The sequence below is a fragment of the Pyricularia grisea genome, chromosome I (assembly GCF_004355905.1).
Source record: "Pyricularia grisea strain NI907 chromosome I, whole genome shotgun sequence".
Classification (NCBI taxonomy): Eukaryota; Fungi; Ascomycota; class Sordariomycetes; order Magnaporthales; family Pyriculariaceae; genus Pyricularia; species Pyricularia grisea.
The window spans coordinates 337,197-350,563 of NC_044973.1; the positions used below are offsets into that span (position 1 = coordinate 337,197).

The window sequence follows — 13,367 nt, forward strand, 5'->3', positions numbered from 1 at the left end:
GTACCTCGACGAGAATCAGGCCCGACCCGTCAAGGGCAAAAAAGTCGGTCGAGGGGCGCATCCCCAAGGCCGGGATCGCCTTCGGGAGACATCCTCTGCGCCCAGATGGACACCAGCTTCTCTTCGGTCTCGGTCAGCGGACGATTATCCGACGCCTCCAAGGCTGATTCCAAGGCCGAGCCCAAGGGCCATGCGCCGATTGCAGCGCGATCGAGCTTTCCATGCCGAGTCACTGGTAGTTGCCCGACCGGAATGAGCCGCGAGGGCTTCATGTAGCTCGGAAGCCCCAGCCACCGGATGAGGTCGACAAGGAGATCCGTATGCCCCGGAGCTTGATCTGGGTGTTGCCATCAATTCGACCCTCAAACAACAGCGTCCCCTCTTTCGGGAACTTGCCCTCGTCCCCTGTGCAGTACAGCTTTGCCCATCAACGTTGGACAAGGTCCTAATCCGCCCAAGGGCTTGTGATGAACTCGCCCTCGCCATTGCCGCCTTTAGCAGGGGTCTCATCACTGTCGAGATAGCCCATGGCGACCCCGGCGCCAGCCGATGAGGATTTCGCCCGACACCCCAGGAGGCAACAGTCCAAGGTGGTTGTCGACCACATAAACTGCACAGTTCTCAAGTGGCGATCCGATTGGGATTGCCGCCTGCTGGCCTGCAGACTCGGGACCCTGGATGTCGTCGACTGCATCATCAAGAGAAATCTCGGTCTTGGTCACAATAAATGGCGCCTAGGCCGGCCCATACGAGTTAAAAAGTCTGACGCGGCCCGCGGAAACAACCTCAGGAAGACGACGCTTCAACTCCTCAACCACGCCCTGGTCATGCGGTCGCTACCAGCAAAGACATACTTCAGGCTCGTGTCGGGCCCGAGTGCTTCCCCGTTTCGGAACCAGGATCTGTACTCGGGCGGCGCGGCCTTGGTGAAGGTGACACCCTCTTCGGCGATAAGCTTCGTCAATGTGCGCGAGTCGCCCCGGATGGAACGGTCCGCGATGACCAACGTGCCCCCACGGCAAAGCGCGAGGAACACCTGCTCGAGCGACATTTCGAAGCCCGGTGCGCCGTGCGGAAGAACTGTCCGCCGGCCGAGGCCGCCGGGCATGTGGAACTGCAGCGCCATCGTGGCCTTGACGACGTTGGTGAGAGATGAATGCCGCAGCGAAATGCCCTTGGGAGTGCCGGTTGTACCGCTGGTGAAGAGAATGGCGGCCGCGTCACCTGGAGCTGAGACGTTTTGCGAGCTGCTGCTCCTTTCCGTTCTCAGCTGCCGGCGCTGCTGGAGTGTTTTGAATAACGAGAATAGCAGTGACTTTTGGCGTGGCAGACGCCAGCCAGCGCTCGGCCTGGGCACCAACGTCGGCACTGTCAACCAGGACAAAATCGATTTCGGCGAGGGTGCCGGTCTGGGTCAGGCGCGCCGTGCGTAAACTGCAGTCGAGCGGAATTTAGACAGGGCCCGTCCGCATGACTGCCCCTTGCCAGAATGGTCTGTATGCCTCAGCGCGGTGATGGTTGGATTCCCCAAGGCAATGGCATCAACCCACTGCGAAACAGCCTCGTGTTTGACTGCAACCGAGGGGCCTCTTCCGAGCCTGAGCGCAAGCTCAATGTCATCCCGTGGGTAGATTTCGGGGTCTTGAATGGCGGATCTAGGGCTGCCAGCGAAGGACTCCCGCAGCGTCATTTAGTTGCCCAGGACGAGCTTTGCCGCGCTCTCAGAGTAGAGACTGGGCTGTAGGCCGATCGAGACGGTCACGTCTCCGGCGTAGTGTTCATTGACGTTCAACTCGATATCATACGGCGTCCGGGCGCACGTGGTGTGATTGGGGGGGGACTTCACCCGTGATGCCTGCAAACTGTATCTTGCGCGCCGGTCTATATTCGATAAAGGCCTGGATGAGCGGGTGTTGGCTGGTCGACCTGGGGACGGCAATTTCGTCGAGAATGATGTTGAAGGGGACGCGGGCATGGGACATGCCTGCATACACCTCGGACCGGGTCTGGGAGGACCAGTCCCCGACTTTCTTCTTGGCATCGTCCACTTGGTGCAACACCGAAACGTAACGGCAATAGATTCAGGAGCAGGCTGATGGTGCCAAAATCCTCTTCGTCCGTACGTCCGGCATCGGCCATGCCAATACAGACATATTGCTCGCCCGTAAGGCGGAAAAGCAGTGCTTGGAACACGGTCAGGTGCACATGGAAAGGTGAGGCCTTCTTGGCGGCTGCCACGTTGCGGCCAAGCTGGGCAACCCCTTGCTCGATTTATGCTTTGCCCTGTTCAGCTCGTACGCTCTGAGTGGTTTCCTGCCAGCGACTCGGGAAACAGGTAGGAGTGGCAGGATGAGGGGCAATGAGCTGAGAGCTTCGCGCCGGAACTTGCGGTCCTTGGCCAGATCCAAACCGCCGAGCACGTCGCTGAGCTGTTTGCGGGACCAGTCGGCGTACGGTCCATATACGGGAGGGGGGGGTTTATTTCTGCTGTCTGCTGCTGTCTCAATAGTAACTCTGCAACTCGGCAAACATAACCCCCAGCTGAAACCATCCATTAGTATGTGGTGGTAGCCCAGGATAAAGTAGTACGAGGTCGGCAGCTCCTCACACAAAACGAGCCTCAGCGTTACGCCCTTTTTGAGGTCGAAGACATGCTTGTTCACCGTCTCGAAAACGTCCCGCGCCCCGGTCTGCTTGGAGACTAGCCGATGCTCCATGCGGATTGCGCTCTTGCGCATGATACCTTGGCAGGTAGTTACATCCACCGGGTTCGAAAACAAGCAAGTGTGCGGCGCCTTGTGCCGCTCGCAAGCCCAACCCAGAGCCTGCAACAATCCCGACGGGCTGAAGTGGCTCGTCATGGGGAAGTAGAAAGCCACATTGGCCCGTGGTCGGGTCGTATAGGTACTTGCGCAAAAAGTCAGAAGCGGGATTTCCCAAAGTTCATCGGCTCCGTCCTTGCTATATCCGGCTCGAAAGAAGCCAGGGCTAGGGGCACCGATTGGTGAGCTGCTGATTCCGACACTGGAGTTGCCGATCGACTGGTGATCGAGGTATTGCCCGTGCCGTCTGATATTAGGCCATCCGACAAAGACCTCGTCTTGTCCTTGTCATCCTCGCCATAATTTTCTTCCTCCTGCTTATCAGGAGTTTTTGTTGCTTGTATCGTTTCCTCTGGCGGAGGCCGCAGCGTTGCAGAATCTTCGGTGCTGGTCTTTTCACCCTGGGGATCAGCTCCCGAGGAAGCCTTTCCACAGCGTCCTCGACTAGTTCCGCCATGGCCGCGCCGCCGAGAATCTTTAGAATAGCTATGTCGAGCCCGAGTTCCTGGCGGAACCATGTGCGCACCTCGACGGCGACCAGCGAATCGATGCCTAGGTCTATCAAAGGCTGTGAATCGGGGATTTTCTCAGTGGCCGGATTCTGCAGCGCTGCCTTGAGCTTGGCTGTAAAGGCGTCGCGGATGATCTTGAAGGCTTTTGCCGTAGAGTTGGCCTCGAGCAGAAGAGATTTGACGAATATCTTGCAACCGCTTCCCGAGGCGTCCTGTTCGCCAAGGCCAACCTCGATGACCAAGTGCGAGAATTTGAGATTATTGGCCCAGAAGGTTTTGTTAATACGGTCCGATTGGACAAGCTGGATGCCAGATGTGATATTGGCGTGGCGGCCAGAATTATGGGATATAGCCTTGACGGCCTTTGCGACGAGCTGATGGAGATCCCGCTCCGATATTGGCATGGCACTATTGTCGATGCGTTCAACCATCTTGGCAGTCATGATTCCGGCCTTTTGCACCCGTTCCACGTAGCCGATGCCTCGGACCGTAGAGATGTCGATAGTTGAGCCAGGGAGGCCTGTCAGTCCACCTTTGTTGACGAGTGCCTTGACAAAGTTGTTTCCTGCCGAGTAGGCGCTCTGGCCATAGTTGCCGACGACGGCCACAATGGACGAGAAGCCAATGAATCAGTCAGGCGAGCCCTGTGCGGTAAAAATGTTGTCCAGACTTACCGTGCTGAGCGCCTTGGGCCGGAGCATGGCCTGGAACGTGTAGAAATCAGTGTTGATGAAACGCCTGTCGCGTAGCACCAGGGCACCGTTGGCCGCACCACGAATAGGTGGTAGGAGAGCCATGTATTGGGTTGAGTAGCGCTATCTAGCCAAAGAACGCGGATGTTCTTTTATCCTGCTCCTAACGCTGACTCAGCGGTCGCTGTCATGTGATGACTCGATCAGTCGTATTATCTAATGCGACACAAACTAATGCATTCCACAGTAAATGAAACCTGTGGTGGTGGGACTTTTGCCTACGCTATTATCACTCCGCAACTAAAATCGTTTAGAAATTGTTTCATGTAATAAAACTTTGTACATTTACGCGCCCCGGTTTACAATTATTATTTCTGCTATTAATTATAAAAATGGTAGTAATGCATTTATATAAACGGCCGGTTATAATACCTTTATCTGTCGTTAATTATCTTTTCCTATTAACAAATATCTTACCTTTTTACAATTACAAACAATTATATTACCCTAGCTTGAAACAAACCTCGTTTTGTTATTTTTAACCTCAATTGTTTTTTTGATTATCCATTTTTCAAAATGCAGTTTTTTACCGTTACCGTCTTGGCCATCGCTGCCTTTATCCCGACCGCTTTCGCTCAAGTTCGTCACTTCTACTAATAATGCATCGCTTCCATGGATTATTCTAACATATTTCTTTATAGAACACCTGCAAATGTAGTGGCAAACCGTCTGCCCAAACCCATATTGACGAAATTACCGGAGGATGTTGCCAGGGAACCACTTTTAACGAATTTGTGTTAAAGGGCACTTACAGCAATGGAATTTGCGACTTTTCGGCGAACGTTCAATTCACAAAACTGAGTGTAAGTTTATACTTTAAAAAACCTAATCAAATGTCGCCGTGCTTGCATCGAATCGAACCAAAGTTAATTTAATTACCAGGCCGCCGATGCTACCTCGGGATTTAACGCTTGTTGCAGAGCAACCCATTACATGGGAGATTATGTCGCCACTGGAGGGTCGTGCAGCAAATAAACCTAGGGTTTTAAATGTGTTACGGGAAGTAAAGGACACATTTGGAATCAGCTAAATATTTGAAAGGGAGTGGAAATGGTCATTTGGTTTTTAAATATAAATGCCTGGTTAGCATTTTTATAGTAAATAATCTATAGTCTCAGGGCTCATCCCTGAACGCGAGCTCCACTAATTGAGCCGTGGCTCAATTAGTGGCTTTGCTTGTACCTGTGGGTCCAACCAAAAATCACTCTGTAGAACGGGCGCGATCTTTTCGGCCAATTTGATTGGTCGAAAAGCCGTGTGGCTAAAAGGTATATGGAGCGCCCGGTCCACCCTGCAACGTAGGGGGGTTTAATTTGAGCATTGAGATTAAATAATCTATTAATGTGGTTTATTAATATTTTGCTAATACGGATAAAATAATCGCTGCGACTAGTAAAAACAATAAAATAAATTAACGGTATTCTTATATAAGTTATTTATTAATTTGTAACCATTTACAACCTCCAAAAATCCGCTGGAATTTCTACTAGGTTTTTTAAATTACAAATCTCAGGGCTCGTCTAGTCTCAGTGCTCAAACTAAACCACCCCTGCTTCGCAGTGGTGGACCGGACGTTCCATGTACCTTTTAGCCACACGGCTTTTCGGCCAATTAAATTGGCCAAAAAAATCGCGCCCGTTCTAGTTTGAGGACATGTTGTTGATTTTCGTCGTAAGCGACAGAATTGCACAGTATACGTACTGTGTATGTACTGTATATGCCTTATATACGCAACGTCGATACAGTTTTTTAACTGTGTATTTTTTATTTCCGAATATTTAATTAAATAAAAATGGCAAAAATATGGTAAAAATATCGGTATAAAGTTATAAATTAGGGCTTTTTAAAAGTAAAACCCTTATATTAATAGATTTTACATACAAATAAAAATAAAAATAAATAATAATATTAATATTTTTAACGCCCTATTTAAAAATTTATATATAAATAATAATATATATAAGTTTTTTATTTTAAAATAATGATAAATATAATTATATTAACACCCACGTGTAAACTTTTTATCGAAATAATCGTTCGTTAATTTTTTATTTATATAAATATACGTTAAATTTAATATTTTATATAAATATTTAATAATTAATATATTTATTAATAAAAGGTTTTATAATTAAAAATTCCGATATAATAAACCTTATTACTAATTATATATGATAATAAAATAACGTTTATTGTTTTATTTAATTTAAAATAAATATAAAATAAAATTTAAAAATATGCAAATTTTATTAAATTTATATATAAAATACGCAGTTTTAATAATATTTAAAAATAAAATTTACGTGGACGTTTGTTTTTACCGGTTATATAATTGTTAAAATTTTGGTTTTAATATCGTTAAAATTGGTAAAAATATAAACCCGTTTCGATTGCAAAATTTATTAAAAATATTTAATATTTTACCTATTCAAATATTTAATACCTTATATTACGTAATATATTAATAAAAACTTATATATATAATATATATATATATATACCACCCTCCACGTGCAAAAACTTTAAAATTATATTTAAAAATAAAAATATAATCAAAAAAAATCAAAAAATTTCAATTTTTTTTAAAAACCCAACCTCCACTTGCGAATCAAGGCCACCCATATTCCAATTCGACCAATATAGCGATTAAAAATATAAATTAAATTGTTGTTAATTATTTTGCTAATTATTATATCCAACGTATAAACCGTATATTTTTACGATTTTTATTTAATTAATTATAACGGAGTGTCGATCGCCGAATTGGCGAAATTACCTCCATTTGCGACGAAAATAAACAAATTATCCTCAAACCTGAACCAAAGTAATCTTTGGTTGGACCTACAGGTATAAGCAAAGCCACGATTAAGCCACGCTCAATTGTGGAATTCGCGTTTAGGGATGAGCCCTGAGATTAGGGCTCGTCCCTAAACGCGAATTCCATAATCTCAATGCTTAAACTAAACCCCCCTGCGTTGCAGGGTGGACCGGGCGTTCCATATACCTTTCAGCCACATGGCTTTTCGGCCAATTAAATTGGCCAAAAAAATCGCGCCCGTTTTACAGAGTAATCTTTGGTTGGACCCACAGGTATAAATAAAGCCACAAATTAAGCCACGGTTTAATTAGTGGAACTCGCGTTCAGGGATAAGCCCTGAAACTACGAATTCCACTAATTAAGCCGCGTGGTAGTCTCAATGCTCAAATTAGACCCCCCTGTAGTTTTAGGGCTTATCCCTAAACGCGAGCTCCACTAATTAAACCGCGTGGCTTAATTCGTGGCTTTATTTGTACTTGTGGGTTAAACTAAAGATTACTTTGGTTCAGGTTTAAGGATAATTTGTTTATTTTGGGCTTAAATGGAGGTGATTTCGCCAATTCGGCGATCGACATTCCGTTATAATTAATTAAATAAAAATCGTAAAAATAAACGGTTTGTACGTTGGATATAGGAATTTACGAAATAATTAATAACGATTTATTTTATATTTTTAATTGTTATATTGGTTAAATTGGAATATAAGTGCTTTTAATTTTTAAATAAAGGTTGGTTTTTTAATAAATATTGGAATTTTTCAATTTTTTTTAATAATATTTTTATTTTTGGATATAATTTCAAAGTTATTGCGCGTGGATAATGGTGTATACGTATATACTATATATATGAATTATTATTAATATATTACGTAATATAAAGTGTTAAATATTCGAATAGGTAAATTATTAAATATTTTTAATAAATTTTGCAATCGAAACGGGTTAATATTTTTACCAGTTTTAATAATATTAAAACCAAGTTTTTAACGATTATATAACCCGTATAAATAAGCGTCCACGTGAAAAATATTTTCAAATATTATTAAAATTGCGTATTTTATATATAAATTTAATAAAATTTACATATTTTTAAACTTTATTTTATATTTATTTTAAATTAAATAAAAAATAAACGTTATTTTATTATTATATATAATTAATAAAAAGGTTTATTATATCGAAATCTTCTCCTATAAAACCTTTTATTAATAAATATATTACTTATTAAATATTTATATAAAATAGTAAGTTTAACGTATATTTATATAAATAAAAAATTAACGAACGATAATTTGGAAAAACAAATTATACGTGGGTGTTAACATAATTATATTTATTATTAAGTAAAAATAAAAGAAATTATATCTATTATTATTTGTATATAACTTTTTAAATAGGGCGTTAAAAATATTAATAGTATTATTTTTATTTTAATTTTTTTATAAAATATATAAATATAAAGTTTTTTTTATTAAAAAGCCCAAATTTTAAATCTTATAACGATATTTTCCTTATATTTTTACCATTTTTATTTAATTAAATATTCGTAAATAAAAAATACACAATTAAAAAACTATATCGCCGTTGCGCATAAAATGCGTACACAGTGCATACGCAGTGCGTATACTGTGCAATTCTGTCGCTTGCGACGAAAATCGACAACATGTCCTCAGACTAAAACGGGCGCGATCTTTTCGGCCGATTTGATTGGCCGAAAAGCCATGTGGCTAAAAGGTACATGGAGCGCCCGGTCTGCAACGCAGGGGGGTCTCTGGGCTGTTTGCGCTGCAGGATCCCGAATAATTTTAATACTCTTTTGCCAATTTTTTTGGCGGCATCAATTGTCAATACTTGCCCGACCTGGTCGATTGCCTTGTTTACCCCGCTTTAAAACGTATGTTCCAATCACGTCAGTCATATTACAGGCTTTATGAGAGGATAGTTTTTTCTCGGAAGTTGCTTGGAAATTTATAACTTATTTTAAGCCATTAATCCGCGGGCGGTGTGGGCAGCAACCCACCCTTATGGTACCTGGGATTTGACGGAGCGGCTACTGGTGACAATTTTTCGGGCGCCATGGTCGGCCATCCAGTCGACCAGGAACTCCCAACAGCCAGTACGTCTTTTCTCCCTGGAATGGAATATATTAGTGCGCACGTCTATGTGTACTGTTTTGATGGAGACAGTAACGCCCTCCTGGGAAGGCCAGTCAAGAAGGGCAATCGGTTCCCCTGAGAGCTGCCGAAGAAGTTTCATGGTGCGGGCAACATGGCCGCCATCGTCGCGGAACAGCTTGAGTAGTGACGACATGGTGAAATTCTCAATCTCATCAAGCAGGGCCGTGTGCGATTGGACAAAGTCAACTGCGTCCAGGAGGATCCCCACCTTTTTTAAGCTTGCAGTCTTGATATTATGGGTGACGACTGCTGCCTCGTGGGTGAAAAGACCTGTGGCATCTTGTCGGCGGCAAGATTATGGCAGCACCGAGGCGAGCCTGGCCCCAGCTATTTTTGCAGCGCGTGACGTGGAAAGGTTCAAGAGGCTATCAACTTGTCGCAGGGGAGCGCGATTCAATGCTGCATGGGGTATACGCGGGTGCAGGGCGATCCATCCCTGCCTTTTATTGCCGTGCCTGCCGACTGTGCTTGAAAAAACAATGCGGATTCCGAATCGTTCGGACGAAGCCTTGAAGACCACCGACAGCACAGGCCCGGGCTCGTGGAAAAGCAAAACGCAACCGGGCGTGGCGCTGGGGGAAAAAATGCCTGACGAGCAGGCAGGCCGTGACAAGCGCGAGGAAACCGCCATCGTTGAAGGACCCCGGCGCATCGACGGGGACAGACACATCTGGAGCAGCGGCAATGGCTGACGCGCTTGCGTGCGACGGGGCGACGAAACTATGACAACCGCCTCTCGTGCTGTGTTCCACGCGTCCAAATGCGACGAAGCAAGGGCCTGCGGGGGACTGAACTGCCCATGCCGTGGACTTGTGAACGTGCATCACAGGCTGTGCAGATGGAAGAGACGCCTGTAGCTCCGTTAACTACAGCCCAAGGCCACTTGTCTCGCTAGCAGCCTGTTCCACTGCGGCAGCGTGATATTGAGCCCGTAGACACGCCCGTCGTCCTGGCCGATCACCAGCCCGGAAGCCCTTCCCTGATGAGACCCAGCGGCATCGTTTTGATCTGCTGCCACATCATGGCCACGGCCGAGTTCGCAGCCTCGCCGCCGAGGCCGTGCGAGTAAAGGTTGGGCAGCATGTTGTCCTCCATCATGACCTCGAGGATCGTCTTGTCACCCCCGGACGACGGCCGGCATTTGCTCGCCCACAGCTTTGATGATCTTAAAGTCTGCATCGTCGCCGTAGGGTGCCATCAGCTCCAGTATTTAATGGTGCGCGTCGGAGCACCACTCTGGCTTTTTGCAGGTCCCACTCTGTTGGGTTATGAGCGCCGATCGCGTTGTCGTCGGGGCGGGCGAGCTGCCAGGTGACGTTTGCTGAAGAAGGTTCTGTCGTCCTTTTCGGTAAACGGAGAAAATGGCACGAACTCAAGCCCTTCGACGTCGATCGCCTTGCGCACCCCGTCGGCAGCCATCATGTCGATGCGGCGTTTTCTCTCCATGGCCGACATGGAGCAGTCAAACTTGGCCGTTCTAGCCAGGGCTGCACCGCACAGAGCAGGAACCAAGGTCACCCGCTGCACCTTGGATGGAACCATCAGCGACCAAGAGCCGTCTCCTGGTACTCGAAACGACTAGAACAGCGCGTGGATTGACGTGTCCAGCATGGCCGGGTGGAACAGTAGCGGATGGTTCTCGAGGTCCTCCTGGCTTTCGAGCTCATGGCCTATCTTGCCCTTCGCAGAACCTAGCCTTCGTTGCAAGCTGGCGAGGCCCCTGAAGGGTCCGATGTATCCATACCCGAGCTCGGCCAGGCCGTCGTAGTAAGCGTCAATATCTACATCGGCCCGCCTGCCCGCCAACCATTCGTCTTGCCTTGCAGTGAGCGGAAAAGCCTCGCAGTCGTCTCCCTCGTTTCTGACCGTCATGACCAACGAACCCGAGGCATTGCTACCAATGCGACCAGACTCCTTATCCAGCGCCGATCGAAAGACGAAGCTGGCCTTGATAAACTTGACTTCATCGTAGTCGCTACTGTCCAACGAGATGTCACCCAAAGGGACCATGATTTCCGTCCCGGAATTTTCGCAAAGTCAACTGCGATGGCCCTGCGAATGTTCAGATCAACCCGCTCAATGCATTACACATGCTGGCTCTGAGCCATGTAGCACGTCGCACCCTACATCTCCGCCTTCATGGCCAGAGCAACGTACTCTGCAGCCGGGTGGACCGTCTGGCCCTGGATCAAGTGCCGAGGCAGCCACAGATACATCCGAGGTACCAGCAGGTTCTCCTATCGGACGGCCTCGGCCGTACCGTCAGGGCGTCTCTTGGCCAGCAGCTCGTGCACTCGATGCTGCTGCGTGCAAAAGAGCCTACCGATGCGAGGCTTGGCCCAGAACTCGCGGCGGTGGTCCCACTGGTAGAGGGGCAGGCCACCACGCAGCATGCTGAGGGACCGCTTGTCCTGTATGGCGCAGTAGCCTGATATGAAGCCTGCCCAGTCTACGGCTGCACCGCCGAGGCAAGCCCAAGCGGTACGAAGGCAGTCTGACAGGGCCCCGATATCGTTGTTGCCGCGCTCGAGGGTGCCGGTATACACGGTGTTATTGTTTTTCGCAGGTTTAAGTGAAGCAATGGCAGGACCTTTCAATGCAGGCCGCAGGGTGTGGTCCGACATCAAGGGCCAAGCTGAAGGGAGTTTGCTCCGTTTTCCTTCCGACACTGCGAACGACATGTGGAAGGGCTTGTTCAAACAGGACCGTCTGTACCCTGTTATCTGCCCCGTAGTCCCCTTTAAGCTCCGACGACGCCTCCATAATGGTGTCCTCTCTCATGCTGAAGTACCATATGGGTCAGTCCTCTCCAATCAGCTGGAGAATTTTGATAGCACAGTCGACCACCGACTTCCTAAAGGCTACAGCTGGCTCTTTTGTATGGTGTGAGTGGTATGCTGTATCAACTCGCAAGACGCGAGTAAACTTCTCGTCTTCTAGCCCCTCGCGAGCAAGCTCTAGTGCGTCAAGGTCGCCGGACAAGGTGACGCTCGAGGACGAGCTGCATGCGGCAACCGTCAGACGGCCGTCGAGCTCTTCCAGCGTCGTGCCCACTGCCATCATAGCCCCTGTTGCCCTGGTTGCCGTCCGGCTGCTCAGCTCCCGGGCGGGAGCCGACGACTCAATTAGGCGCATCCCCATAGTGGCCCATTGAGCGCCCTGGCCGGTGAAGACGCCCAGAACAGAATGCTTGCCTTTGCTAGTACTGGAGCCTGTCCATGTGCTTCGTATGCCCAAAGTTGCGTCGTCGTCGCCACTACGGCGACTCGAGGCGGCCTTGTACCAGGGAAAGTAGCTCCACAGCATCTCGCACCGAAAAAAAAGACTTTATGCGGCAAGGCAGGGGTTTTAGTTACGAGAGTCAGCCTGAGTCGCGTCAAGGTCAAGCGACGGAGGATCTCGATTATAGCGCGCGTGTGACGATGGTGTAGCTTCGAGAGACGTCTCACTGTTGGCCGACCAGACGAACGGCACAAGTGACATGGCCAGTCTCCGTGTCTGAGTTGAAGCAACAGCAGGAGTTTCAGGACTCCGTGGCGTGGTGGTGGTCGTCACGCTCAACGGCGACTGATACGCTTCGAGGATGGGCATGTGCTTACTCCAGCCGCAGGCCAAGCTACTTCCTCAAGCGCGCCCAGTCACCCCCGGGGGCAGCTCTGGCCAAGGGATGACTTCCTGGGGAATGCGCCAGTGATAATACAAGGGTTTTGACTGGATGCTCAACATCTTGGGACGCAGATACAGGAGCTTTATGAAAAAGCTTTGTGAAAAAAGGCCAACAAATTGTCGAATATAGAGTAGTATATTTAGACGGTTGAAATAGTAAAAAATAAGAAAGCTATTGCCTCCGTTATTTAGAACTCCGAATCTAAATAAACCTTGCCCACATTTATTGCACCGTTCCAACTTTTGCTTTTATTTTTGATGGACATTAGGAATGGCCGAGAATAGCACCGCCGCCGCCGCTAGAACTGCCGGCATTGGACTGCGACTTGCCTTTGCCGTAATTGCTGCAGGCCAAATCGAAAAAGGTTTGAAGCTGGCCATTAATGGTACCTCGGCATTGGTTGTAAGCAACGCATACACCATTTTCGCATGGAATATCATCGGCGGCGCGAGTGTTTAGCGTGGCAGCGTTGGAATCGGGAGAAGTGGGTAAAGCGGCTCCGATGTTGGCCAAAAGGCTGATAAAAAGAGAGAGAACAAATTTCATCTTCGTTTAACAATTTGGTGAAAAGTAAATGTTCAAAATTTGTTTTTAAATTAAAATGTGCAATTTGTAACCGA

The 13,367-nt window shown here is 47.5% G+C and overlaps 13 protein-coding genes across 13 annotated transcripts; 2 read left to right on the top strand and 11 right to left on the bottom strand.

Annotated features, from left to right (window-relative positions):
* Window positions 1-509: 509 nt before the first annotated feature.
* PgNI_05179 (uncharacterized protein) lies at window positions 510-1,690 on the bottom strand (the record flags this gene model as incomplete). Its single annotated transcript, XM_031125215.1, is given in 5 exon segments — window positions 510-734; window positions 768-836; window positions 851-1,282; window positions 1,302-1,434; window positions 1,458-1,690. 5 exon segments carry the CDS (start codon window positions 1,688-1,690, stop codon window positions 510-512), a joined length of 1,092 nt encoding a protein of 363 aa, XP_030982739.1.
* Window positions 528-1,433, top strand: PgNI_05180 (uncharacterized protein; the record flags this gene model as incomplete). The annotated part of the gene is made up of 1 exon (XM_031125216.1): window positions 528-1,433. One exon carries the CDS (start codon window positions 528-530, stop codon window positions 1,431-1,433), a length of 906 nt encoding a protein of 301 aa, XP_030982334.1.
* On the bottom strand, window positions 1,691-1,982 carry PgNI_05181 (uncharacterized protein; the record flags this gene model as incomplete). The annotated part of the gene is made up of 2 exons (XM_031125217.1): window positions 1,691-1,738; window positions 1,806-1,982. The coding sequence occupies 2 exons, from the start codon at window positions 1,980-1,982 to the stop codon at window positions 1,691-1,693; spliced, it is 225 nt and encodes a 74-aa protein (XP_030982333.1).
* Window positions 1,983-2,195: 213 nt separating this feature from the next.
* PgNI_05182 (uncharacterized protein) lies at window positions 2,196-2,861 on the bottom strand (the record flags this gene model as incomplete). Its single annotated transcript, XM_031125218.1, has 1 exon — window positions 2,196-2,861. One exon carries the CDS (start codon window positions 2,859-2,861, stop codon window positions 2,196-2,198), a length of 666 nt encoding a protein of 221 aa, XP_030982335.1.
* Window positions 2,862-8,925: 6,064 nt separating this feature from the next.
* Window positions 8,926-9,213, bottom strand: PgNI_05184 (uncharacterized protein; the record flags this gene model as incomplete). Its single annotated transcript, XM_031125219.1, has 1 exon — window positions 8,926-9,213. One exon carries the CDS (start codon window positions 9,211-9,213, stop codon window positions 8,926-8,928), a length of 288 nt encoding a protein of 95 aa, XP_030982330.1.
* Window positions 9,214-9,375: 162 nt separating this feature from the next.
* PgNI_05185 (uncharacterized protein) lies at window positions 9,376-9,904 on the bottom strand (the record flags this gene model as incomplete). Its single annotated transcript, XM_031125220.1, is given in 2 exon segments — window positions 9,376-9,542; window positions 9,559-9,904. The coding sequence occupies 2 exon segments, from the start codon at window positions 9,902-9,904 to the stop codon at window positions 9,376-9,378; spliced, it is 513 nt and encodes a 170-aa protein (XP_030982329.1).
* PgNI_05186 (uncharacterized protein) lies at window positions 9,560-9,772 on the top strand (the record flags this gene model as incomplete). Its single annotated transcript, XM_031125221.1, has 1 exon — window positions 9,560-9,772. One exon carries the CDS (start codon window positions 9,560-9,562, stop codon window positions 9,770-9,772), a length of 213 nt encoding a protein of 70 aa, XP_030982332.1.
* A 133-nt stretch (window positions 9,905-10,037) lies between the features above and the next one.
* On the bottom strand, window positions 10,038-10,259 carry PgNI_05187 (uncharacterized protein; the record flags this gene model as incomplete). Its single annotated transcript, XM_031125222.1, has 1 exon — window positions 10,038-10,259. The coding sequence occupies one exon, from the start codon at window positions 10,257-10,259 to the stop codon at window positions 10,038-10,040; it is 222 nt and encodes a 73-aa protein (XP_030982331.1).
* Window positions 10,260-10,346: 87 nt separating this feature from the next.
* On the bottom strand, window positions 10,347-10,622 carry PgNI_05188 (uncharacterized protein; the record flags this gene model as incomplete). Its single annotated transcript, XM_031125223.1, has 1 exon — window positions 10,347-10,622. One exon carries the CDS (start codon window positions 10,620-10,622, stop codon window positions 10,347-10,349), a length of 276 nt encoding a protein of 91 aa, XP_030982337.1.
* A 36-nt stretch (window positions 10,623-10,658) lies between these two features.
* On the bottom strand, window positions 10,659-11,090 carry PgNI_05189 (uncharacterized protein; the record flags this gene model as incomplete). Its single annotated transcript, XM_031125224.1, has 1 exon — window positions 10,659-11,090. The coding sequence occupies one exon, from the start codon at window positions 11,088-11,090 to the stop codon at window positions 10,659-10,661; it is 432 nt and encodes a 143-aa protein (XP_030982336.1).
* A 227-nt stretch (window positions 11,091-11,317) lies between these two features.
* Window positions 11,318-11,704, bottom strand: PgNI_05190 (uncharacterized protein; the record flags this gene model as incomplete). The annotated part of the gene is made up of 1 exon (XM_031125225.1): window positions 11,318-11,704. One exon carries the CDS (start codon window positions 11,702-11,704, stop codon window positions 11,318-11,320), a length of 387 nt encoding a protein of 128 aa, XP_030983239.1.
* A 175-nt stretch (window positions 11,705-11,879) lies between these two features.
* Window positions 11,880-12,386, bottom strand: PgNI_05191 (uncharacterized protein; the record flags this gene model as incomplete). Its single annotated transcript, XM_031125226.1, has 1 exon — window positions 11,880-12,386. The coding sequence occupies one exon, from the start codon at window positions 12,384-12,386 to the stop codon at window positions 11,880-11,882; it is 507 nt and encodes a 168-aa protein (XP_030983241.1).
* Window positions 12,387-12,696: 310 nt separating this feature from the next.
* Window positions 12,697-13,293, bottom strand: PgNI_05192 (uncharacterized protein; the record flags this gene model as incomplete). The annotated part of the gene is made up of 2 exons (XM_031125227.1): window positions 12,697-12,827; window positions 13,035-13,293. 2 exons carry the CDS (start codon window positions 13,291-13,293, stop codon window positions 12,697-12,699), a joined length of 390 nt encoding a protein of 129 aa, XP_030983237.1.
* Between the last annotated feature and the right edge of the window lie 74 nt (window positions 13,294-13,367).